Source organism: Nelumbo nucifera, chromosome 1, assembly GCF_055504915.1.
Source record: "Nelumbo nucifera cultivar China Antique chromosome 1, China Antique-T2T, whole genome shotgun sequence".
NCBI lineage: Eukaryota > Viridiplantae > Streptophyta > Magnoliopsida > Proteales > Nelumbonaceae > Nelumbo > Nelumbo nucifera.
In genome coordinates this window covers 186,975,693-187,002,941 of record NC_142649.1, presented here as the reverse complement: position 1 = coordinate 187,002,941, position 27,249 = coordinate 186,975,693, and the positions used below count along the sequence as shown (strand labels likewise).

Genomic DNA, 27,249 nt, shown 5'->3' with positions numbered 1-27,249 from the left:
ATTTAACTCGAGCTCGATTCAAATTAGAGACTTGATCTTGAGCTCAGAAGTTTGAGTTCGATTCGACTTGAACTCGACTACCTTTGATTGCAAGTCCCTAGCAACTGAGATGCTGAGCTGAGGTCTCCCTCAGTTGGAGGGAGAGTGGCATTCTTGTAATTTATAAGAAGAGAGAGAGATAGATGGCATTCTTGTAATTTATAAGAAAGAGAGAGATGACATTCTTGTAATTTATAAGAAAGAGAGAGAGAGAGTTAGTAGGAGAGAGTGGCATTCTTGTATTTTGAAAGCAAAAAGCAAGAGAGAGAGAGAGAGAGAGAGAGAGAGAGAGAGAGAGTTGGTAGGAGAGAGTGGCATTCTTGTAATTTTTATGAAAAAAAGGCAAAAAATACTATTAGATTCCATTTCCCTCACCCTCAGGCCTTCTTACGTACACATTTTAACTTAATATATTTACTAGCGGAGGGGGCCATGCGTTGTAGGGGCTCACTCATAAACTATCAAGCTTGAGCTTGATTCGAATTAGAGACTTGAGCTTAAGCTCGATTTCAGCTCAAGTCAAAAGCTTGAAAGTTCGAAGTCGATTACCTTTGGTTGCAGGTTTCTTAAGCAGTCGAGGTTCCGAGCCGAGGTCTTCCTCAATTGTTGAGGTGCCAAACTGAGGCCTCCCTCAATTGTCGAGGTGCCAAACTGAGGTCTCCCTCAACTGCTGAAGTGTCGAGTTGAGGTTTCCCTAGTAGGCAAGGTGTCAAGCTAAGGTCTCCCTTAGTTGACAAGGTGCCGAGCTGAGGTCTCTCTCAATTGTCGAGGTGCTAAGACAAGATCTCCCTTACTGACTGAAATGTCGAGCCAAGGTCTTTTCCTTAGTAGTCGAGGTGTCGTCTAGCTCGAGCTCGATTCGAATTAGAGACCTGAGCTTGAGGGCAAAAGTTCAAGCTTGTCTCAACTTGAACTCGACTACCTTTGATTGCAGGTCCCCTATAGCCGAGATGCCGAGTTGAGGTCTCCCTCAGTTGGAGAGAGAGTGGCATTCTTGTAATTTATAAGAAGAGAGAGATGGCAAGAGAGAGAGAGATGACATTCTTGTAATTTGTAAGAAAAAGAGAGAGAGAGTTGGTAGGAGAGAGTGACATTCTTGTAATTTGAAAGAAAAAAAAAGCAAGAGAGAGAGAGAGAGAGAGAGTTGGTAGGAGAGAGTGACATTCTTGTAATTTGAAAGAGAAAAAAAAACAAAGGAGCGAGAGTTGATAGAGAGTAACATTCTTGTAATTTGTAAGAAAAAAGGCAAAAAATACTGTTAGATTCCATTTCCTTCATCCTCATGCCTTCTTACATACACATTTTAGCTTAATATATTTATATAGATATTGATATAGATATAGACATAAGATAGGGCAACTTAACTTGCAGGTTGCAGCCCTATATGTTGTAGGGGCCATTGATTGGTTATTTTGTTACAAGGATAATTGTTTGGTGATTGGTACAATCGCAGGCTGAGAAACATGAGAACAAAGGTTCACGTCTAATAAGGGCCACTTTGTATAAGAAAATGCCAAAATGTTGAGTAATGTCCCTAAAGTTGTATAGTGCCATGTTGCTCCAAAACAACAAGGAAAAAGAGTGAATCACATGGAATTTACACAAAAAACTATCAAGCACAGACACAGCACCCACAGTGAAGTGCTCATGTAGCATAGGTTACTACAAAACCTCTAGCCCCACCCATCTGTAGCAGATCTTCAGTCCTGGTCCAGTTAGCGTCATGCTACTGCAGTTACCTAGACTACTCAAGAATTCAATTATACTGGTGAAAGTTGAGCATTCAATGCAACAAGGTCAAACTTTTAATCAGATCATTTTTATGTTTTTTCAAAACCCTTTTCCTGAGCAATCAAGATCATACACCAATACTCGTTTAAAACATATAAATAATCAAATAAAAGAATAGGGATGACCTGTACAGGATCATAAGTGATGTTAATAGGAAATTTCAATTTCAGTCACCTCATATTTTTCAGCATTCGCATGAGTCTGTTCTACCAGGAGGTGATCTTTCTCTTGTGGATGTGTAGGTACAGCGGCCAATAAGCAGAAAATAGAAAAACAAAAAATAAAAAGGAGATGATTTAGAGGAAACCGGATCTGTTCCTCACACAGGGCGCCTCACTCATGCCTCACACGCATATCGTATTATACATTGGGAACATCTCTGTTACTAAGTTATTATTCATGGGAGATTTCCACATTCAAAATGTCAAATACCCCCATTCTATACATCAATGCCTGCTGGTGAATTGGCATCAATTCTGAGCTGGCACTTACATCAAATGTGCTTTGGGCCTAAAAATTCTGACCCTGGAATCTCCTCGTTTTTGCTTCCATGGACCATGGTTCCGTTTTGGAGCTCAACTTTGGCCGGCGTATGGTTGGAGAAGGTCCCAAGTTAACCCTGGCTAAGATCTGCTCCTTGCAATTGCAATCCACTTCTTCTTCTTCTTGATTCCATTTCATTTAACAGATTTATCCCAGACTAACCCTGCTTAGTGTTTGTGGGCTTACAGAACGCATCTGTTTATCATTTCTCCACATAATGGGGAGAAAATATGTAGAAATCTTTTCGAAAGAAGGAAGGTAAACAAGACGACATCGAAGAGGTTTCATCAGTTTTCTGAGTGGTGACTGGTGAGGAAGGACAGCCATCTATTTCCCTGAACAATTTGAATTTGGATCGTGATACAGCTTCCAACAAACCCGACGGCCGAACCTTTCTCTTCTGTGAGCGGTGTTAATACACTACATAGCTCGAGGAAGATCCCGAGCCTCTGCCCGTCACTGGGAGGAGGTTGACAACAGTTCGACCTGTCCTGAAGAAAGGATTCAAATTCAAAGCCCAGTATAATAATTGCGATTTGCGAAGGCAGTGGAATATAAAATACCGAAAGCAGCATTCATATTTCATAATGTATATGTTTGTCTACATTGGCAAACCATTGGCAAGATGGCATTGACATGGAAAAATCTTTGTCTACAATGTTGGAATTCAACCAGAATTTGCTATTAAAGATGCGGAAGGAGTTATTAATTAATAATAGGGAAATTGTCTAAAACTCATCATGAGTTTTCAGCATTTCTCTTGAATTCACCACAATTTTTCAAAATGTCTAAAACTCATCATATCACTAACTTGAGTTAAACAGACTAAAGAGGTGTTAATATATTACCATTTTAACCTTCATAGAAAAATATAAAATATATACAAAATAAATTAACAGGTGTTAATATATTACCATTTTAATATTAAGGAAATTACAAAAATTATTTTCAAATTATAGAAATTATAAAAATTGAAAAACAAAATCAGAAAATAAAAATTATAGAAAAACACCAAAAATTATAGAAAAACACAGAAATTGCAAATAAATAACAAAAAATACAGGAAAATTTATAGATTTTAGAAAATAGAAAAATGTAAAAAACAGAAATTATAAAAAAACATTGGAAATTATAACAAAACACTAAAAATGCAAAAAAAAAAAAAGAAAATTGAAAACTGAAAAGACCATTTTTCCTTTAACTCACCATTCAAGGGTAATTTGGTCATGAAAATTATTATTTATGCTGACATGGACACCTCTGTTAAGAAGCATTAATGGTGCACTAACACTAACCGAAGGTGAGTTTTGGAAAATAAAAACTCATGGTGAGTTTTAGACAATTTCCCTTAGTAATATTAAGTTTTTATAAAAGCCCAAACCAATGAGAGTTCCCAACAGATGATTTGACTTCTGCTGAAGTTGTTGAGCATAGCTTTCTCTTACTATTTAGATGATTAGAGTTTTAAACCTTAAGCTTTGATTACAATTTACAACCACTGGATCAGAGTATAAGTTGAGCTCTTCTGGAAGTGGAAAACAAGTTTAGCATTTTGAATGTTTATAGATCTGCAATGAAAATCAGAAATCTGCAATGGGCCTATCTGTACTTTTTCATTAATTTTTTGTTCCTGAAGGGGAGAGGAAGAAACGGCGGGTGTACTGGTAACTGGTGGTGAGAGTCAGACCGTACGTCCATGGCGGTTGTTTTGCACTTGCCTCCAAAGCCTTTTTGAGTTTTGGGTCATTGAGCCAAAAGGTAATTTGATCCACTAATATACATGGATAATTCCAATTCCTTCGTCCTAGGTTTGGCTCCAAGCCCTCGAGTGATAACTGAGAACTGAGACCAAAATGTCAGTCAAGTGATGTTGGCTAGGAACGAATGAGTGTCATTGATATCTCCTGTTGAAACCGCCCCGAGTTCCGGATGGAATCCAGGTCCTCCAGCTTTTGAATTATTCTCTACCAAAAATAACATGATGTCATGATCTCAACTATCAATTTCAATTTTTCACTTTCTATTTTGATGCTTGATGAAGATTGACACGGTCGTACAAATATGATCAAAGATTAAGTATATATTTGACATTGATGCTGAACAACACCAACTTTTTCTGTTTGGTACCAATGCTGCAGGAAACATTTTTAACACCGGTACCCATTATCTAGTGTCACATCATTGCCATCTCACGTCCCTGCTGGCAGCAACGAGCTGTAGTTCTAAGAAACGCCAAATTTGGTATTGCTCTGATCCATGCCTTCCCGATTTCCAAGGCGTGACTTGGAACACAGTTTTTTATGGAAAAATGGTTCCAAACAAATGCCCGTTTCCTGGAGCACATTTTTTTCTGATGTGGTGCCATTTTCTGGAGCAATGGCAATGATGCCAAATAGACACTAAAGGTAGTTGTGAATTGTGATTGTGCTGATCCTCTAGTAGATTATCTTTCAGGTGGGTCAAGTTTCACAAGCTAGGCAGAGAGCATGATATCCGGGGTAAAAATGCCGGAGGTTAGGTCACCGGAAAACTGGAACCAGCATAGGGTAATGAAGTATGCTTTTAGAAAACATCTCTGCATTGTGGTTGAGAGCTGGTCTGGAATCTGGTAATTGGATGAACTCTAAAGTAACAGTTAGTGTTTCAGACTGGATGGCGGATGCACAACAGATAATCCATATGGCAATTTAGGAACACCAACTTCCCCAGTTTCCTCCATATAGCTAGCTCTCCTTGAAAGTGACCTAGAGAAGTAGAGAGGGAACCATGCAAAACAATATATACATAGGATATAGTTGACTAAGATCAGAAACTCGTTAATGCCAACTTAGCAAAGACGAGATAGGTCATTGATATTACAATTTCTTTTTGCACCGTCAAGCTTCCACCCATCCAGATGGCCCCTTTGATCATGAAAGCAAAGCTACATGTTGTTTAGTAGTATGGCTCTTTTGGAGAAATATTGCTAGCATTGAAGAATGGTTTTCTTGAATAAAAGTCCACTAGGTATCAATAACCACTCTCTAGTTTATAAGAACTAAAAGAAAAAGTTGGGTAAGAAAGTTCTTAGGGAAAGGGTGATCAAAATTGATTGAACAAGTGCTTCTTGAACAGGCAGGCTCTTGCTGCTTTTTTCTATATATTTCTGTACAATTTATACCAATGGAAATCAATAAACATTTATACAGTTTTCATGTTTTTTTCCTTTACCTGCGTTCTATCAGATTAATTTTTATATTACCAGTGTTCCCTCAACTACTTGGTCATCATCTGATGAATCTGTGACCTGAGACTTGGGCTTACTCATGATGCGTGAGAACCCATAGCCATGAGAACTCCCGCTAGCTTCACATAGCTGCGCACAAACAAATTGATGAATCAACCAAACAGGAAGTAGATTTATTTTACACATGCAACTTAAATCACTATGTTAGGACTAGAGGCAATATAAGCATTTGACTCTTTTTTATTCCCACCAGCAAGGCTGATTTTAAGGGAAGCACAAACTGCATTTCAGGCAACTAGGCAAGATGGCAACAGGGGAACCTGAGGGGTGAAAGCAGCTTCAACCTGTGGTCAACCAGCACAAACTGGGAAATCAAGTCATTCCATGGTTATATACCTCAGTAAGTTCAGAGAGATGGCGGGTCCTGAATTCATTGATTGATGCTGCAATTTCTGACATAGGTAGCTTAGCCTGCATAAGGTATACAAGAAGTGATGAGAATAATAAGGGAAAACAGTGACAAGAAATGCTAGGCTCAGAATATGACTTACAACTAGTGTTTTATAGGTACACTTTAGGTGAGTCAAGCCAGAGTTCATAAAATAGCTCATTCTTGATCAGGGATTGCCAAAACATAGAAGATATACAAATTCTTACTGAAGCTATTGAGTTCAAAACTACATTTATTCCAAATTATGTTTCTTTGGTTTAATGTTTATATGCCTAATCAAATGGCCAATAAGTATGGAATTCCTAGTCACCAATCAACATATTTGAGCTATCATGGCCTCATGGGACACTTACATGCCTATGCACCATATATAGTCATTCTAATATTAATACTTTTTCTCTTTGTGGACCAACCAAATTGATCACATATGGACACCCACCACTCAAAGCTTTCATTGTAAATATAATGATAGAGTATTGTATAAACAATCACAGTTTCATGATTGAGTTGTACCAAAGCTTGATGAAATGCTGTGATAAGAGATTAAAAAAGCTATGGTTCATTTATCTTCTGAAACCTATTAAGTAGAAATTTTTAACGAAAAAATAATACTTGGATTGAAGTGTTATTTGACTTTACTAAAAAGCAAAATTGATAAAAAGACTGAAGAAAATAACATTGGATCTGTGAAAGAAGTTTTTTGGAGGGGAGAGGGTATTAAATGATTTACAGGACAAAAACAGACCATAGCATAAATAAAATGGACAAGAAAAAAATATTACTACATCTCAGCGACTTCGTGTTCACCTGTACCAGAACAGCAGCTGCTAACTGTAGACTTGGTTCCAATGTTTATGGGACCACCTGTAAATTTTTAATTTTTCAACACAGGTTTTTAGAAACATGTAACTCAAAAGAAAACATGAAATCACTATATGATAATAATTTCTGAGAGTTTCCCATTTTGTTAGTTGTAAATTTTAGATGAATAAAGCAAGAACAATAACTCCTGAAACTCAATACGAAAATTCCATGCAACTTTCCTTGTTGTAAGGAAAAGAAAATAAGTAGCAATAAACAACAGATACATACCGCTGTTGCCCCTGCCTTCTCCAAATTGAGACCATGATCAACATCATGGGCACGGACAAAAGTCTTCACTTTGGGAAAACACTTGCTTAGAGCCCAGACAGTTCTGTAATTTGCACCTGGAGTATCCAAAGTTATTGCAGCAGCAGATGCTCTTTCAGCACCGATTTTATGTAGGACCTAGTTACAATGCATACCAAGAAGAATGTCAAAGAGAGCTATATAATATGAAACATACATAAGCTTTGATTTCTTTTGATTTACATCTCGGCTCCCTGCATCTCCAAAATATACAGGAAGATCAAGAGCGCATCCAACTGCTACTCGATCACTGAAATTAGAAAGAGATTAATATATGTAATGCATGAAAATGTAGAACATGCCAACCTAGTCAAAATCATAACACTATCCACCATTAAAAAATCAAAATTATAACACAGGTCTCATTCCTTGGTGGTTGATTAGGCATCCATGCATTGTCTTTTCCTAACAATCTGCTTTTTGTTTAACCAAACCATGGAAATGAAAAGGTAGTATCCAAAGGAAAACTGGACACCTAATCAAGCCCCATGGAATGAGAGCTGTGTTATGATTTTTTATTTACCATTAAAATAGTAAATAAAAACATGCATGATTCTCAGCTATGATACTCAGATATAGTGGACGTGGCTGGACAAAGAATGAGAGCTGTGTTATGATTTTTTATTTACCATTAAAATAGTAAATGAAAGCATGCATGATTCTCAGCTATGATACTCAGATATAGTGGACGTAGCTGGACAAAGTCTCTTGTACATAATTTTCACTAAAATTGAAATGTGCAACATGTTGTCATCCATGTACAGGTATTCAGGTATTATAGGTTATCGGTTGTACCATTGAACTCCTGTAGAAGTTTATGAAGGAAATTCTTGGCAAGCTAATCTGTATGCCAAGGGAGAGAATCATCATGTTCATATATTTTTATTTAAATATAATTATTGATAACATGGCTCCTTCTTTTGGGCTGTATTTGATTTCTCAAAAATGAGAAAAGGAAAGCTGGGGGAAATTCCTTCAAGGCATTTTGAAATGCCTGTAAAAATAAACGTAAAAATAACTAAACTACATTTAGAATACTAAGATTTAAGGAAAAGGGCAGCCCAATGCATGAGGCTCCCGCCGATGCAGGGTCTAGGGAGGGATAGATGATGCAGCCTTACACCCTGCACACCAAACTAAGATTTAAAGAAAAGCCAGTGATTAATCATTTAATATAGGACCCCATAAGTAATTGAATCAACTCAATATTTTATCTCATAAGGATATGAAGAACAAAATGTCTAAATGATATACTTAAGAAGGCACCCCAACCTCTTGACATCAAGAGCAACAAATGGAATTAGTCGCTCAGAGAGAAGTTGTGCAATGATCTGAGAAAAACAAAAACATCAGTTAATTTATTTATAAACAAATGTAGCCCAACAAGATTAATAAAAGATCCTATAAAAAAAGTTTTAAGCCTTTCCTTCTTTCATTTTCCTTCAATTACTTAATTTATGTATAAACAAACATACCCAACAAGATGAACAAATATCTCTCAAATGAAAAGTTTTAAGCCTTTTTTTTTCATTTTCTTTCAATTTTGCTTTCTTTCCTTTTTTATGTTCTTCTTTTCTTTTGCCTTTTCTTTATTCTTTTATGAAAAAGCACTAGGAACCACAAGAGCACCTGACCAACGCGCCCAAATCCGCAAATGATAATATGATCTTGTAAATCATCCGTCTGAACATAAAGTTACGGCAAAGACATCAAGACAGAGATAATCAATAAACATATCAAGACAAATGCATGTCTACATTTTCAGTAATGAATAGTTAACCATACATGCGAAAAAAAAAAAAAAAAACTGCCTATATGATGGTCAATGGACAACCTAAAGCATTGACTAAACTCCGAAAGGAACATTTAGAAAGTACTTGGAACCATTATAAAAGATGAAATCACCAAACGAATTATAAGGGAAAAAATAAAATAAATAAAATCGAATGTTTGCTTTCCCTGGAATCTTAGAATGACCTCTGTTTCTATCTATATCTATATTCCTGTAATCATCCTATTTTAGATGATGATCAAATTACAAACTTTAATCGTATGGAAAAAAAATGAAATTATCTCTTTCCAAGTGATTTTCAAATGCCCCTTTATGAAACAAACTAAGCTTTGCTTTGCTAAAGGATTGTAGCATACTAACATCACATGTACTCAACCTAGTTGTAGCAATAATTCAAAACAACAAGATCCATTGAAGGTTGTTTTACAGTGAATGCATGCAACATGATTTACCAGAACTTGAGATGCATAAAACTGAAACCATATGTAAGTTATTTCAATTTTTCCTATAGCATATTGTATAGATAAGAATGCACAGCAGATAACATGCAAAGATCCTTCAAGAATTTGTATGTAAAGCATTTGAAATGAGCACAGACATCTGGCCCTGTTTAGTTTAATTATCCATCAACAATGGTGATAGATATATTCATATAAACACTTATTCCTTGGCTACCTCGCTTTCTACTGGCAATAAACTTCGCATGTCATGCTGTTCAAACCGAGATGCAATTAGTTGGTCTCCAGCTGCTAACCATGGTGTGAGGGCCATAGAGAGGCCCACAACCAGAAACAACAAAGATGAGAGTTGAGAAGACATTATACCCTGCAATCAAAAGGCCATACGTAGAAGTGATTGAAGTTAAACATGAGTCAGAAGTATATCTGTCACAAGAGATATTCATGACAGGGTATTGTTTAACTACACATCATATTCATAACTATTTGCATGTTGCATATTCAAGCATAAATTAACAATGTTACGAAATAAAACAGGCAAAAGTTAATGCTAATTCAAATCAGGAAAAAGTTCTGAAAAACATTATCATAACTTATAGAAAACTCATATAAATGTATCATGAAGTATTTACAAATATCAACTAAACTCAACTAAGCCTCATTCCAAATTTATGGGGTTGGTCACATGAATTCTGTTCTTCTATTCTGCTCTGTTCAGTGTCATAACCATTGTTAAATTATGGTTCCTTAAACCATTTATCACATGAAGTATTTACTAATCACGCATCTATAAACAGTCTACTATAGTGAGATGGACTGTTTACATATTATATTTCGGGAATAGTTTAGCAAGATATGGCATTAAAATAGGAGAAACAATTCATTTCAAAACAGAGAAATGGTTCTCCATGAAAACCTGTGGTAGGCTGTACCAAACATAGTTATCTGAATCACTGGTTCACTTGGTTTGGTCACAAATTCATAATTCACAACCCTTGAATGAATAAAGTTCTCTAGGTCTACAGATAGGTTTCTACTTTTGTTCTCTGATTTGCTAGTGCATAGTTTCTTTGGTAGGGTGTTATACAGGATATTGCTTTCTTGGTAGGGTGCTACACAGAATATAATTTGTTTTGTTGTGTTACAGCTATAGTGTACTGTCATTACATGGTAGAAAATAAAGGACAAATGTTTTAGTTCTTACTTTTTAGGGTTGTCTTTTTCTCCCAAGCAACATATGACATATCTAATTCTAGTCATTCTTTCTATAAAATTTTCCAAATTAATAGGTTTCTTTAAAATCACCAATATCCTAGGCTTTCTTTGTGGAGAATGAATAGAATTCCTTCTTTGTATGTACATCTTTGAGATAATGGATATCCTACATTTTTTTTTCCGTTCTTTTTTCTACTATCGCCAGAATTTACAAACTGACTTGCTTATTGGTTCCAATTGAACCAGTTTGCAGGTTAGATATGTTTCAAGCAGTTTAGGTAACTATGGCATAGTTGCATCATGATGTACGCCCACAACTTAAATTCTTATTTTAAGAAAATATAATGTATGAATTCATTAATATAGGGGCAAGTCTGCAAAATTACATAGAAACTATATCCACCTATACAGTGAGATCTGTACAGATAAAAGATGTGACAACCATACTGAAAAAGACAAACAGATTTTGTGCAGAACACCGTATTGCCTTGATAACCCACTTGGCACTTGCTTATATCTAAATATCTATCTATCTCCATTCAAAAACATAATCATCATCACCAAAGCCTTATCCCAACTATATAGGGTTGGCTACATGAATCCTGTTTCGCCATTCCGTTGTTTAAAGCCATGTCCATTGTTAAGTTATGGGTGATTATCCTAACATACCTTTCTCATTTGACACTAAACTCAGGTCTAAGTGTAGCGAGTCGTTTCTGGAGAATGCCCAAGCATGAGCACGAGAAAGCCATAAACACATTTCCTATATTTCTGTCATAGGTTTTTTTTTTTTTTTTTTTTAACTAATATTCTATGCAACATAATACTTGGACATGGATTTGAAGATTGCATCCTGGCCTTGCAACTTGAGCTCAAAGATGTGGCAATAGTAAACACAAGTGCATGATTTCCTACATGGTTCTCATGTAAATATTACAATATACACTTTTGTCATGGGATTTTTTTAATGATATCAAAATGAAAATGAATTTATTAAACATAGAAAAATCTGAGTACAACATAAATAGGTCTTCATGAAGGTGTTGAGGCAACATCCTAACACTAAGGTGTTCAAGGGACTTGTGAATAAAATAGGTCTTCATCAGGTAAGTATACAAGACAGAAACTGTCCTAAGTTAAGTGTCTGCCTTTCAAATATGTAGATACCAGTAATTGTTTCTTTATTTCATAGATTCGTTCCAGCATAAAGAGACTAATCAAATATTAATAATAACTAACATGGATGTGCATACTATCTTAGTAGGAAACTAGCATATAAGCTACATTATGTGTGATTCTGCAAAACTTGCATGCACACACACACATAAACCAAACCTGATTAACAACCTCTCCAAAAGCTACAAAAGCAAACTCCCCACCAGGTGCAAGAAGAAGCCCAACTCTTATTGCAGCTATGGTAGAAATACCAAAAAGTCTACCAACTAAAGCAACCAATATAGCCTTGCCACTGATCAAGAGTCCCAGTGTTCCCAAAATAACTGGGAAATTTGAAACAAGAAGTTTTGGATCAATGGACATTCTGACCTGAAACCCCAGAAGAATGAAGAAAGTTAATTGCACATAACCAAGTGTTCTTCATCATTAAACTAGGAAAATAAGACAATTAAGCTTGCATACATCCTACAGAACTGTGACAGTTTCAAAGGTTTTTGATAGGTTGGGGGGAGGCCTATTTGGGGTCAGAATTAACAAAAGGGTAAATGTAGAGAAGATGGGCCGAATGGCCCATAGGCTGTTTATCCTTTTTTATCTTTTATGTTCTTTGCTGTAGTGGGCCTTAATCTGGGCCTATTCTTTCTAATGTTATGTCTTTTTAATTTTCTGCCCAACTAAGGGCTTCTCTGTAAATTACCAAAGTTTAACTTAATAAAATAGAATTAAGGGTGTAAGAGAAGAGATTATGTTCAAAAATCTCTCTCTCTGAACCCAAGTTGCCGCCACCTTCTTCTTCATTTTCTCCCCTCTTGAACTCTGATTTCTGCTACTTTCTTTTGATTTTTTGCATCTTTCTAAACAGTCATTTCTTCTCAAAAGGCTGTTTTTCTTCTTGGTATCAGAGCAGGCTCGTTTTTCCCCTTTTTTTTTTTTTCCCATAGAACTGAATCGTATGAATAGTTAGACACCTTTTTCAGCCCAGTTGTTAGTGGTTTCTAGAGAGAAGAGGACTGAATTTGTTGCCCCCTTGACAGATTCAAGTGTGTTGCCCGAAACCCTAATTTTCTGGAGAAATCTGATTGCGGGCCCCACAGGGAGTTTGACCTGGGCGCTCAGTGACTGAAGGCTTTTTCATTCTCCTTCTTGAAGATCGAATCAAGTGGATTGGTGTTCTGTGAAGTCTACAAGGAGCGGCTGAATTTTCTCCGTCCCAACTTCCGGGTGTGACGCAGATTACTGGTACGGCTGCATAGTGGTTGGCTCACAACACAGTTTTGTTCTGTCTCCATTTGGTGTTTTTCGAAGTTGTTTGAAATCATTTTTGAGGTGTCCTCAGGCATTGAAAACAAGCATGTTGCTGAATCTGGACAGGTTCCGGGAGCCTCTGTAGACTCTCTACTGGCTGTGACCACAGTCAAGCTGGATGGAACTAATTATTTGGCTTGGTCACAATCAGTAAAGATTCATATTTGTAGTAGAGGAAAGTGGGGTTTTATCTCCGGGAGCAAAAAGGCTCATTCGGAAGATGATCCATCGTATGAAAAGTGGATGCAAGAAAATTATACTGTTATTGGGTGGCTTGTGAAATCAATGCAACCACAGATTAGTCAACACTATTTGTGGATGAATTCAGCAAAGGAAATTTGGGATAGTGTTGCTGAAACCTATTCCCAAAAATTAAATGTGGCCAGAGCTTACAAGTTGAGAAGTGATGTGAAGAATTTAAGACAAGGGGAGAAACCATTAGCTGTATACGTCTCAATGCTGAAGTCTTTATGGCAAGAAATAGATTTGATAGAAGTTGTAACCTGGGACACCACTAATGATGCTGAGACCTACAGAAAACTGGTTGAGAGAAATAGGGTGTTTGAGTTCTTGACAGGACTAAATCCAGAGTATGACATTACAAAACAAAATATTTTATCCAAAGATAGTGTCTCATTGTCTCAGGCATATGCCTTGGTAAGTAGTGAAGAAAGCAGGACACTTGTCCAGGTTCAAGGGGCTGGTCTAAATGATCACTTTGCTAATATGGGAGTGAAACCCAAGGGGGTTGCAGGGACTCCAAGTAGCTCAGGGAAGAAAGAGATTGTCTGTGAGGGCCAAAACACACTAAAGACAAGTGCTGGAAATTGCATCCTGAGCTCCTACCACTTCGGTTTCAGAAGAAGCCTGATAATAAAAGGGCAGGGAGTGCTAATGTTGCTGCTGGTCCAAATAGTGACAGATACCAAACTGAAGAGATGACGGCTAGTGTGCAGTTAGCAGCTATGAAGGCAAAATATGAGAAGTTTGGGAGGATGATCAGTCACCTAGAGGGTGTGACCTTTTCTTCCAACCCTTCAGAAAATTCAACCTCTTCTGCATTTGCTCATTCAGGTATACGGGCTTCTGCCAATCACACAACCATTTCAGGTAATCGTAGGATCCCTTGGATTATTGATTTTGGTGCTTCTGATCATATGACCAGCCTTTCTACTTTGTTTGTTTCATATGATTTACTTCATGGACGTGACAAAATCACCCTAGCCGATGGCTCTCTTGACCCTATCTCCGGCAAGGGAATTGTTAAAATAATTTAGTTGTTGGTGTAAGGGTCTGTTTGGCTAGTAAAGGTGTTTTTTTTTTCGTTTTTCACTTCTGTTATGTCTGTTATTGTACTCAGGGGCACAAGGGTCTTTTCCCTTGTTATTTCTGCTGCCCTATATATATTATAATAAAGGCTGGCGTGGCCAGTATTGTTACATTGTAAATTCCTTCTCTTCTCTTCTCTCTTCTCTTCTCTTCTCTTCCTCTTATTTCTGGCCGGCCATACTGTCAAGATGGTATTAGAGCGGGAATACTGACTAAAAGAGAGCAGATCGAACAACCTTTACTGAGAGAACAGATCGAACAGACTTGCTGAACCTGGGTGGAACAAAGATCTGAATCTGGACTGAGGAAAACAGCTCTACGACTGGTACAGTTCTTTCGTTTCCTCTTCTTTACCCTCCTTGGTCGTGTACCAAGTGAAAACCAAATGAATCTGGGCTGCTGAATGCTGTCGGATCTGTATACCTCTTTTTTTTGGATCGTGTGATTCTGTTCATGTGTTAAGACGACTGTAGGTGACCTGTCATCTCAATAATTTGACTTGATTATAAGTGATAAGGATCTCTCCTGCTGATTAATGGCTTTAGACATTCTGGAAGGCTGGTAAGTTGGGACTGTTAAAACCGTACAGGTTTGAAATCTGCCGAATATTGCCTCTGTTTTGTCCTGAATTTGGTACTGTTTGTGCTCAGCCTGTTTTTTAAACCCAAGTATGTGGGTGTGGACTGAGTGGAGCATTGTTTTGTGGAGTAAGGAGGGGTCCTAAGTCCGGTGTTTGGGATTGATTATCTATTTTAACCATGTCATCTGATAATTCTACTACTTCAGAGATTTCAGGGAGCCACAATGGAGTGAGTGGGGGAATGGATATGAGTTTTCCCATGGCTGTTATTCCCTTTGATGGTCTGAACTACCTTGGGTGGTCTAGGGGAATAAAATTCTACATCACTGCTAGGGGGAAAATAGGATGCATCAATGGGAGAGTGAAGGAACCGAAGTATGGAAGTGCTGAATATGATAGGTGGAACCAAGAGAATAGTATGGTGATGTCTTGGCTCTTGGTTTCCATGCTGCCACAAGTAAGGAAGACTTTTATGTGGGCTGAAACTGCTTGTGAGATATGGGAACAAGCGAAGTCCACCTATTCAGAGCAGAGACACTATGCCAAGATATATCAACTGCAAGCTGAATCCTCTACTTGCAAGCAGGGGGAGAGGAGTCTCTCGATGTACTATTCTGATTTGACATCGATATGGAAAGAACTTGATCACTATCAAAATGTGAATTGGAAGTGAAAGCTAAACTACTGTAGCCGAAGTAGCAGAAAGGAGAAGAAGAAGAAGAAGAGATGCTGGAATGTCGAACTGAATGCCCCTGATTAGTGATGGGACACCCAGACAACTTAAAACATTAAACAGGATTAGGCCCATTAACATAGGTCCAATACAGGACAACTTAAACTTAAGTATAGGCTAATAAGAACTCTTATCAGTCGAATACTCATACATACAAAGACTTCAATCCAACACTCCCCCTCAAGCGAAGCATGGATATCAATCATGTTTAGCTTGCCAAGCATGTCCCTAAACTTTGCTGCTGCCAGCCCTTTAGTCAGTACATCTGCAATTTGCATCTCAGATGGAGTATAAGGCACACAGAGTTCACCCGAGACAATCCTTTCTCTAACAAAGTGCCGATCAATCTCAATATGTTTTGTCCTGTCATGCTGCACGGGATTGTTGGCAATGTTGATGGCAGCTTTATTGTCACAATACAGCCTGAGAGGACCTTCAGCCTTAATGCCAAGTTCATTAAGAAGAGTTCTGAGCCATAAGAGTTCAGCAACCCCGTGGGCCATAGCTCGATATTCTGCTTCTGCACTTGATCTAGCCACTACATTCTGCTTCTTACTACGCCATGTGACCAGGTTTCCTCCCACAAATGTACAATAACCCGAGGTTGACTTCCTGTCTCCAACAGACCCAGCCCAATCTACATCAGTGTAGGCTTCAATTTCAATTCTATTGTTTTTCCTGAAGAGAATTCCCTTCCCTGGGCAAGTCTTCAAGTACTTGAGAATCCTTTCAACTGCTTTCATATGAGGGATCTTTGGAGAGTGCATAAATTGACTGACAACATGCACAACATAAGCAATATCTGGCCGAGTGAGGGATAAGTATATCAGCTTCCCTACCAATTTTTGGTATCTCTCTCTATCACAGTAGTCCTCCCCTACTGATTCCTGCAGGCCATGATTCTGTTCCATTGGAGTATCTGCTGGCCTGCACCCCATCATGCCTGTTTCCTCTAGGAGGTCAAGAACATACTTCCGCTGACATATGTAGATTCCCTCTCTTGAGCTGGCAACTTCAATCCCAAGAAAATATCTCAAATGACCCAAGTCTTTGATCTCAAATTCAGAAGCTAGAAACTCCTTCAGTCTTTTTATCTCTTCCAAGTCATTCCCGGTAATTACCATATCATCCACATAAACAATGAGTGCAGTAAGTTTGCGTCTCCTTATGAACAAGGTATGGTCTGCACCACTCTGACTGTACCCCACTTTCTTCATGGCCCCATAGAGCCTCTCAAACCATGCACGGGGAGATTGCTTCAACCCATACAATGCTTTCCTTAGTTTGCACACCTTTCTACCAAAGTCATAGCCTGGTGAAGGTTCCATAAATACCTCTTCATGAAGGTCACCATTTAAGAAGGCATTCTTCACATCCAACTGATGAAGTTCCCATGAAAATGGGGCAAATGTTTCCTTGTAGTCAATCCCTTCTTTCTGAGTAAACCCCTTTGCCACAAGTCTGGCCTTGTACCTTTCAATGGACCCGTCCTCCCTGTGCTTTACAGTAAACACCCACTTGCACCCAACAGTGGTCTTCCCCTCTGGCAGATCCACCCACTAATTCCCAAGTTCTTGCTTTCATTAGGGCTTTCATCTCTTCATTCATAGCTTCTTTCTACCTTGGATCAGACACAGCCTCTAAGTACCTAGAAGGAACACGCACATAGGAAAGAGCAGACACAAAGGAGTGATAGGCAGGAGATAAATGTGAGTAAGAAACAAAATCAGCAATGGGGTGCCGGGTGGTGCAAGAGCGGATAGGCTTACGAAGAGCAATAGGAAGATCCAAATCAAAAGTATGAGAGTTGGAATTACCTTGGATTGTAGAGACAGATTGATCCGAATCCAACCGGTTGCTGTCATGAGGTTGAGGGCCCCTTTTTCTTCTGTTGTATGTAAGTATCTCTTTTTGTTGCCTACTGGAGCCTTCAGGAACATCTGCAGCATCAGGAGAGGTAACCGGCACAGTGGGAGCCTCACTGGGTTGACCCGGAATGTCACAACAAGGAGTAGGAGGAGAGGATGGAAGACCCGAGGCAGATAGGGAAACAGAAAAGGAGGGAGAATGAGAATCCTCTTCCATCCCACTAGTCTCCCCCTGAAGAGGATTCTGAGAAGACTGAAAATAGGGTTGAGACTCAAAGAAGACCACATCTCTGGTGACATACTTTCTCTTGGAGACAGGGTCATAACACTTGTAACCCTTTTGTGTAGGAGAGTACCCCAAGAATATTCCCTTTGTAGCCTTAGGATCCAACTTGGTCTTCTTTGGATCCTTCACATGTATGAAACATATACAGCCAAAGACCCGAGGAGGAAGGGGAAAGTCTAGAAGAGTGGGGCACAAAACAGAGAAAGGGGTTTTCATACCCAACACCTTAGATGGCATCCGGTTTATTAGATATGATGCAGAAAGTACAACTTGAGACTAGTATTGCTTGGGGACTTTGTGCTGGAATAGTAAGGCTTGAGCTGTCTCCAATAGATGTCTATTCTTGCGCTCAGCAACCCCATTCTGCTGAGGAGTATAAGCACAGGATGACTGATGTAGTATGCCAGCATATTTCATGAATAAGTTCAAGGATTTTTCAAAGTATTCAGCAGCATTGTCTGACCTGAATTGCTTAATCTTCTTATTAAACTGTGTTTCAATCATCTTGCAAAATGTCATGGTTATCCGTGGTACTTCATCCCGTCCTTTTAATAGGTAGATTCATGTGCAACGAGAGTAGTGGTCAATAAAACTGATAAAGTACCGGAAGCCATCAAAGGAAACAATGGGTGAAGGGCCCCAGACATCAGAATGAACCAAATCAAAAGGAGCACAAATTTCATTACTGGAAATTGGATACACAGTTCTACATTGTTTTGACATTTGACATACTTCACAGGTTAGACTCTGACTTGGAATGCCCTTAAACAATTCGGGAAACAACATTTCTAATGAAGAGAAAGACACATGACCTAGCCTAGCATGCCAAAGATGCAGCTTAGCTATTGACTCCACACTTTCCAGACTACTAGCAGCAGATGCTTGTAAGGCTGAGCCGATGTCTGCATCAAGGTAGTAGAGGCCTCCATACTCATGACCACACCCAATCGTTCTCCTTGTCAATCTGTCTTGGAAGACACAATGAGTAGGAAAAAAGGTTATACTACAGTTCAAATTTTTGGTAAGTTTTGAAACAGACAAAAGATTTGAGGTAAGACTGGGAACATGTAAAACTGATTTAAGAAAGGTCCTTGCTTAGGTCAACCATTCCCTTTCCAGAGATAGTGGAGAAAGACCCGTCAGCAACTCTCATCTTATCCTGACCAGACAATAAATGATATGAAGAGAATAGGGAAGACATATGTGTCATATGGTCAGTAGCACCGGAATCAATAACCCAAGAAGTAGAGTCTAGAGCCAGTGGCACTGAAGGCAGAGGCTGTACCTGATCTGGCAAGAGATGTAGAAGCAAAAGAATTATTTCTTAGACGGGCTAATGCCCTGCTAAGGACCTCAACCTCACTAGTAGTGAAGCCCAAAGTACCAGTTCCAGAGGAATCAGCAACCTGTCCCATAGGAGAAGAAGACACTGTTGGTGTATTTTGTGAGTTGTCATCATTGTTGCTGGTGACAAAATTCCCACTTGCCGCAGGCCTGTTATCTCTAGAAGAAACATCTCTGGGTATTGAAGACATCTTGACTGTAGCCACTGTGTAGGTGACACTGATTAAGACTAGCCGAAGCAGTTCTGAACCAAATCTGGAGCAGATCTGATTAGCCGAAATGATCACAGCAGGTTCTGACAGCACTCGACACAGTTTCAGACTTGCCGAGACTGTCACAGTTCTGAAACAGTTCAGTTACAACAGCAAGCAAGGAGTTCTGGGCTGGTAACCGACCTGAAGCTAAGGGTTCTCAACTATTGTGCTATGCAGACTCCACTTGAACTTCGAGTACTGCAACTGTAAAGAGAGTGCCCCTCCTTGCGGCCAATACTAGGACTGCTGACATCAGTCCTCAACTAGGGTTCACAGTGCTGAACAATCTGGAGCTGGCAGCTCCCTAGGTAATCTCACAGCAGTGGTGAGGGGTTTCGGACTGATAACCACCCTAAACTTGGAGCTGTTTACCACATTGCTATGCTGGTAGAAGTGTTCACAGTGCTGGTAGAACACTAGATAGACTTCACTTGGGCTGAACCAAAACTGCAACAGTTCGGGTACAGTAGCAAGTGAACAGTTCGAGATTGCAACAGTAGCAAGTGAACAGTGGCTCTGTAGAAGAAGCTAAGTCTGTGCGAGTCTTGCTGGAGCACCGAAGCTACAACTGTAGAAGAAGCTAAGCCCCTTTCGGCTAGTTCTAGGACTGCTGAAATCAGTCCTCAACGACAGACCTCTCTTAGTAGCCAAATAGCTACTATTTGCTGGAAATAACCTAGTAGGACATCTACTTCTGGGTCTTACTTCCTTGAGTCCTACAACCAAGAGAAACCCTAGGTTCGAACTTGCTTACTCTCTTACACCCCTAGGTCTTCACTGCAGCAACCCAGAAAAGGAAGAGAGAAGATGAAAAGACAGCAAGAGAAGATGGTGTGTTGGCTGAAACCAGGAAGAAGCTAATGCTCTGATACCATGAAAGCTAAACTACTGTAGCCGAAGTAGCAGAAAGGAGAAGAAGAAGAAGAAGAGATGCTGGAATGTCGAACTGAACTGCTCAGTCGACAGTACTATTATTTATATTATGATGTAGTACAATGATACAGGAAGTTACTAGAATGCCCCTGATTAGTGATGGGACACCCAGACAACTTAAAACATTAAACAGGATTAGGCCCATTAACATAGGCCCAGTATAGGACAACTTAAACTTAAGTATAGGCTAATAAGAACTCTTATCAGCCGAATACTCATACATACAAAGACTTCAATCCAACAGGAAGTGTGATGAAGATGCAAAGGCATATAAGTCACTTGTATCTCAGCAACGAGTTTTTGCCTTCCTCCTAGGGCTGAATCCTTCGTATGAGTCCATTAGGGTGCAGATCTTAGGTAGTAAAGACTTGCCATCAGTTCAGGAGGTGTATGCCTTGGTGCAGTCAGAAGAGAGTAAAAGAAGTGTGATGAATGGTGTAGAAGGGGAGTCAGTTGCCCTAGCTGTCCAGGGAAATTCAGATACAAATGTCGGAGGTGTTTTTAAAAAGGGTGACTCTCAGAAAAAAACAGATGATAAGAGCAAACTTTGGTGCACTCACTGCCAGAAGACACGACACACGAGAGATACATGTTGGGATCTCCATGGAAAACCTAAATGGGCACAGGATTTGGGGTAAGAAGTCAACACCTGATCAGGGCAAGAAACCAGGCCAGCAGAATCAAAAAAGGTATAACTCAGCTAATATGGCGTCGACAGAGACTAGTCCTTTAGTAACTCAGGAGAGGCATCCCAGTTCTGACCCTAAGGAAGATATTATCAACTCCTTTCGTGAACATTTGGAATTGTATGGTAGGACTCTCCGCCAGATGGATTATGGTCCTACTCCCTCTACCTCATTTGCGTCTACATCAGGTAATGCTGCCACAACCTTCCATGTGTCATCTCCTACCACTGATTCTCCTTGGATTATTGACTCCGGAGCCTCAAACCACATGACCGGTAAGTCAAATTTGTTTCAGACATATAACCTTCTCTCTGGGAGAGATAAGGTAAGACTAGCTGATGGTTCTTTTTCTGCCATAGCTGGCCGAGGTACCATACCTCTCCCACTTGGCCTTACCCTTCCTAATGTACTGCATGTTCCAAAAATACCTATTAATTTGCTGTCTATTAGTAGTCTAACTCACTCCTTGAACTGCTCAGTCACTTTTTTTTCCGTCTTCATGTGTGTTTCAGGATTTGGCCTCGGGGAAGATGATTGGTAGAGGAAGCATGGTTGATGGTCTCTACGTGTTGGAGAATAATGTTGGTCTTGTGGCTACAGAGTCCATGAGTTCGTCAAGTGAGAGTCAAGCCTATTTATGGGATAGTCGTCTAGGTCATCTTTCTTTTGAGTCATTAAAAGTTATATTTCCAAAGTTGTTTGAGTCCTTGTTAGTGAGTCAATTACAGTGTCAGACTTGTCAATTGAGTAAGCATTGTAGAAGTTCTTTACCCTTGCGAAATAAAAGATCTGAATTTCCATTTCATATTGTTTATTCTGATGTTTGGGGCCCTGTTACTCTACCTACTGAGGCTGGCTATAAGTACTTCATTACCTTGATTGATGATTATTCTAGATACACTTGGGTTTAGCCTATGCGATCTCGAGATGAAGTGCCAAAAATTGTGAAAGATTTTCAACGCATGGTGTTCACTCAGTTCCAAACGGAAATCCATATCTTCCAGTCGGACAATGCGAAGGAATATTTCCATAGTGATCTCACGGAGTTTTTTGCTTCGAGTGGGTCACTTCAGCGAAGCTCTTGTGCTAGGACACCCCAACAAAATGGTGTGGCTGAACGGAAGAACCGCCACCTTCTCGAAGTAGCTCGTGGCTTATTAATTCATATGAATGTGCCAAAGCGGTTTTGGATGGATACGATCTTGTGTGCTACATATATCATCAATCGCATGCCCTCTCGGCTACTAGAGTATAAGGCCCCACATCAGCTTTTGTTCCCTACAGCCCCGTTGTCCACCATTCCGATGTGTGTTTTTGGGTGTCGTTGCTTTGTCCATAACCTTGTGTTTTTCTTGGTTACCCTTTATCTCAAAAGGGGTATCGCTGCTATGATCCCACCTCTCGCAAGTACTGTCTTCATTGATGTATCATTCTTTGAGAATCAACCTTTTTTCTCGGTTTCTCCTCAGGGGGAGAGTAGGGTTGAGGAGAAACAGGCGACTCAAACTCAACTACCTCCTTTACCCGATCCTCCTCCATTCCGGGTTTTTCATCGTCGCCATAAAAGCCAGCAGAGTTCAAGAGCCGTGAAACCTGACACTATGCAACCAACATCATCGGATTCACCCGAGGCAAATCCGTCTCATCAGCCAGGTACACTTGCTCCTGTTGATATGTCTGTTCCTTTAAATGTTGATTCACCTGTTATCAATGATCTTAATATTCCTATTGCTAAGAGAAAGGGTGTTAGGTCTTGTACCACTAATCATCCTATCTCTAATTTTGTGTCCTATGATCATGTTTCACCTTCATACTGTGCCTTCCTCTCTTCTATGGATAGTGTCCCCGTTCCTAAGAATGTGGCAGAAGCTTTGTCTAAACCTGAATGGACAGATGCAATGCAGGAAGAAATTGATGCTTTACACAAAAATGGCACTTGGGAGTTGGTAGACCTTCCTGAAGGGAAGGAACCAATGGGTTGCAAGTGGGTGTTCACAGTGAAACACAAGGCTGATGGAACTGTTGAAAGGTACAAGGCTAGACTGGTAGCAAGAGGCTTTACACAAGTATATGGAGTGGACTATGCAGAGACTTTTGCTCCAGTAGCCAAGATGAACTCTATCAGGATTCTTCTTTCATTGGAAGCAAATCTTGACTGGGAACTTCACCAATTGGACATCAAAAATGCTTTCTTGAATGGTGAATTGGAAGAGGAGGTGTACATGACCCAACCCCCAGGGTTCTGTGCCAAAGGCAGTGAACAAAAGGTGTGCAGATTAAAAAAATCTTTATATGGGTTGAAACAATCACCTCGGGTTTGGTTTAGTAAGTTCCATTTAGTAGTTCAACAGATGGGGTTCAAACAATGCCAGTCAGATCATACTCTATTTGTGAAAAGAGGTGAAGGTAAAATTGCAGCTCTTATTGTGTATGTGGATGACATAGTGATCACAGGAGATTGGGAGGCTGAAATACGGAGACTAAAAAATTCTTAGCCACTCAATTTGAAGCTGTAGAGAGGATCTTGAGATATCTCAAGAAGTTTCCTGGAGCTGGTTTGTTGTTCTAGAAACATGGTCACTTAAAGGTGGAAGTATATACTGATGTAGATTGGGCAGGAGCAGTCAATGACCGAAAGTCTACCAGTGGGTATTGTGCCTTTGTAGGAGGAAACCTGATCACATGGAGAAGTAAAAAACAAAGTGTGGTGGCTAGATCTAGTGCTGAAGCAGAGTATAGAGCGATGGCTCATGGGGTTGCTGAAATCATGGGGATAAGAAATCTGTTAGGTGAACTGGGTTTCGCAGTGAGCAATCCTATGTCACTCTACTGTGATAATAAAGCTGCCATCAAAATTGTTGCTAATCTAGTCCTTCATGATAGGACGAAACACATTGAAGTGGACAAGCATTTTATCAGAGAGAAACTTGAAAATGGAGAAGTGTGTATACCATATGTCAGCTCAAAAGAACAACTTGCAGATATCTTCACCAAAGGTCTTCATCATGTGCGACACAAAGATTTATGTGACAAGTTGGGCATGATTGACATCTATGCTCCAACTTGAGGGGGAGTGTTAAAATAATTTAGTTGTTGGTGTAAGGGTCTGTTTGGCTAGTTAAAGTGTTTTTTTTTTAATTTCGTTTTTTTTTGTTATGTTTGTTATTGTACTCAGGGGCACAAGGGTCTTTTCCCTTGTTATTTCTGCTGCCCTATATATACTATAATAAAGGCTAGCGCCGCCAGTACTGTTACATTGCAAATTCCTTCTCTTCTCTTCTCTCTTCTCTCTTCTTCTTCTCTTCTCTTCTCTTCCTCTTATTTCTGGCCGGCCATACTATCAAGAGGAACCATCAAGGCTGTAGACTCCTTGGTTCTTCCTTCTGCTCTTCATGTACCTAGACTAAATACAAACTTGTTATCTATAAGTAGCCTAACTAAGTCATTAAACTGTTGTGTAACCTTCTTCCCTTCCTACGGTGTTTTTCAGGATCTGGAGTCTTAGAAGGTGATTGGGAGTGGCTGTGAGGCGAATGGAATATACCTGCTAGATACTCCTGGACAGTGCCATGAACAACCTGGAAAAGCTGCTTTTGGGTCTACATCTACAGAGTCCATCAGTCGAGTCATGTTATGTCACTTTCGTTTGGGTCATCTTTCTTTTTCTGCATTAAGTCATTTATTCCCAGAACTTTTTAAGGGAATTAGTTTGTCCAGTCTTCATTGTGAGTCTTGTGAATTGTCAAAACATTGTGGAAACAATTATCCTTTGAGTAATAAAAGATCTTCTTCTCCTTTTAATATTGTGCACTATAATGTGTGGGGGCCTTACCACTTACCCTCTATGGGTGGCTACAAATATTTTATCTTGTTCATTGATGACTTTTCTCGGTTCACTTGGATATTTTTGATGAAGTCCCGTGATGAAGTTCCGAGACTTGTGAAGCAATTCCATGAATTTGTCCTAACCCAGTTTGATACCAAGATTAAAATTTTCAGATCCGACAATGCAAAAGAATATTTTGAGAAAAACTTGACCTGCTATCTCACTGATTTAGGGGTTATTCATCAAATCTCCTGTGTTAGGACCCTAAAACATAATGGAGTTGCTGAAAGAAAAAATAGACATATTGTTGAAGTTGCAAGAAGTATTCTATTTGCCTCACATGTCCCTACAAAGTTTTGGTGTGATGTTGTTCTCACTGCTACCTACCTTATAAACCGTATGCCATCCAAGGTTTTAGGGTTTAAGTCTCCCTTTAGTCTCCTTCATCCGGACAATGATCTTTTTCCTATTCCTCTTCGTGTCTTTGGCTGCACCTGTTATGTACATATCCCAAGTGTCCAAAGACAAATTTGAACCAAAAGCCCACAAGTGTATCTTCCTTGGTTATTCCCCCATACAGAAGGGTTACTGTTGTTTTGATCCGAAGACTGGAACTCGATATGTCTCAATGGATGTCACCTTTGATGAGCTTTCTTCCTTTTATGGTTCTTTTCTGGAGAGACATTGTCCAAAGGGGAAGGATTTGTCACAGCTGTTTGCTCTTCCTCTTCCTGTCCCAGTTGAGTCTTTTGCTGAGTCTCTTCCTCCTTCAAATGAATCAAGGGATGATCAGTCACTTCACTTTCATTTCAATGTTCCTATTCCTCCTCCTTTACCTTCTCGCCTTCTTTTTAATCCCAGGATGTATCAAAGGCAAAGAACCAGAAATGAGCAGGTTGTTTCCCCTACAACACATGAGCCTCATGCACTTCCAGTTACAGATGAGACAATAGGTACTGTTATAGCCCCTTTGGATCCATCATTCCCAGACCTTGATATCCCCATTGCTATTAGGAAAGGAAAAAGGAAAAAGGAAGTGTACTGCACATTGCATTTCCAAACACCTTTCTTATAGTTTGCTCTCTCCTTCATATTTTGCCTACCTTTCTTCTGTTGCCTCTAACCCAATTCCCAGGTTTGTGTCAGAAGCTCTTAATATTCTAGAATGGAGGGATGCTATGAGAACAGAAAATGATGCCCTGCACAAGAATGACACTTGGGAAGTGGTTGACTTTCCTGAAGGAAAGGATCCAGTATTGTCAAGATGGGATTGATTATCTAGAGACCTTTGCCCCTATTGCCAAGATGACTTCTGTGAGAGTTCTTCTATCTTTGGTTGCACACTCAGACTGGCCACTTTATCAACTGGATGTAAAGAATGCATTTCTGAATGGAGAATTACATGAGGAGGTTTATATGTCTCTTCCTCCAAGGATGTATGAAACAAATATGAAAAGAAAGGTCTGCAGACTGAAGAGATCTCTTTATGGACTCAAATAGTCCCCTAGAGCATGGTTTGAAAGGTTTAGGGCTGCCCTTGTCAGCTTTGGCTATATATAGACACAGTCTGATCATACACTCTTTGTGAAGAGGAGAGGATTCTTGGTTGTTTACCTGATTGTGTATGTTGATGATATTGTTGTGACTAGTAATGATGTCTCGGGAATTAATGATCTCAAATCTTTCCTTCATAAAGAGTTTGAGATCAAAGATCTAGGGGAATTGAGATACTTTCTTGGCATAGAAGTTGCTAGATCCAAGGATGGGATTCTTATCTCTCAGAGGAAGTATGTTCTTGATTTGCTTTCTGAAACAGGGAAGATGGGTGCTAGACTAGTTGCTACTCCTATTGATATGAGACATAAACTCTCTGCTTCAGATGGAATATTGTTAGAAGACAAGGAAGTCTTCCAGAGACTACTTGGAAAACTTCTTTATCTATGCATGACTCGGCCAGACATTGCATACGCTGTCAGTTGCATCAGTCAATTCATGCATGCTCCCAGGGATACTCATATGGCAGTAGCAAAGCGGATTCTGTGTTATTTGAATGGCTCCCCTGGAAAGGGAATTCTATTTTCCAAGCATGGCCATATGAAACTTGAAGCCTACACAGATGCTGACTAGGCTAGAAACATTGATGACAGAAGATCTACCTCTGGGTACTGTAGCTTGGTGGCAGGTAACATTGTCTCTTGGAGAAGCAAGAAACAATCAGTTGTTGCTCGATCTTCAGCCGAAGCA

The 27,249-nt window shown here is 39.5% G+C and overlaps 1 protein-coding gene across 10 annotated transcripts in view; it reads right to left on the bottom strand.

Moving 5' to 3' along the window:
* Positions 1–1,944: 1,944 nt before the first annotated feature.
* The window catches only part of KEA2 (K+ efflux antiporter 2), a 75,563-nt gene continuing 50,258 nt past the window's right edge, over positions 1,945–27,249 (bottom strand). The window contains exons 9-18 of one of the 10 annotated variants that reach the window (XM_088895621.1): positions 12,021–12,230; positions 9,688–9,837; positions 8,850–8,903; positions 8,493–8,551; positions 7,404–7,470; positions 7,143–7,319; positions 6,858–6,914; positions 5,996–6,070; positions 5,584–5,728; positions 1,945–2,864 (exon numbers count right to left, since the gene is read on the bottom strand). In XM_088895621.1, coding sequence (XP_088751747.1) covers positions 6,903–6,914; positions 7,143–7,319; positions 7,404–7,470; positions 8,493–8,551; positions 8,850–8,903; positions 9,688–9,837; positions 12,021–12,230 — 729 coding nt within the window. In that variant the 3' untranslated portion in view covers positions 1,945–2,864; positions 5,584–5,728; positions 5,996–6,070; positions 6,858–6,902. Of the gene's footprint in view, positions 2,865–5,442; positions 5,731–5,995; positions 6,071–6,832; positions 6,915–7,142; positions 7,320–7,377; positions 7,471–8,492; positions 8,552–8,849; positions 8,904–9,687; positions 9,838–12,020; positions 12,231–27,249 lie in introns of those variants that run through there. The other 9 variants (XM_088895622.1, XM_088895627.1, XM_088895626.1 and 6 more) reach the window with 9 other exon arrangements.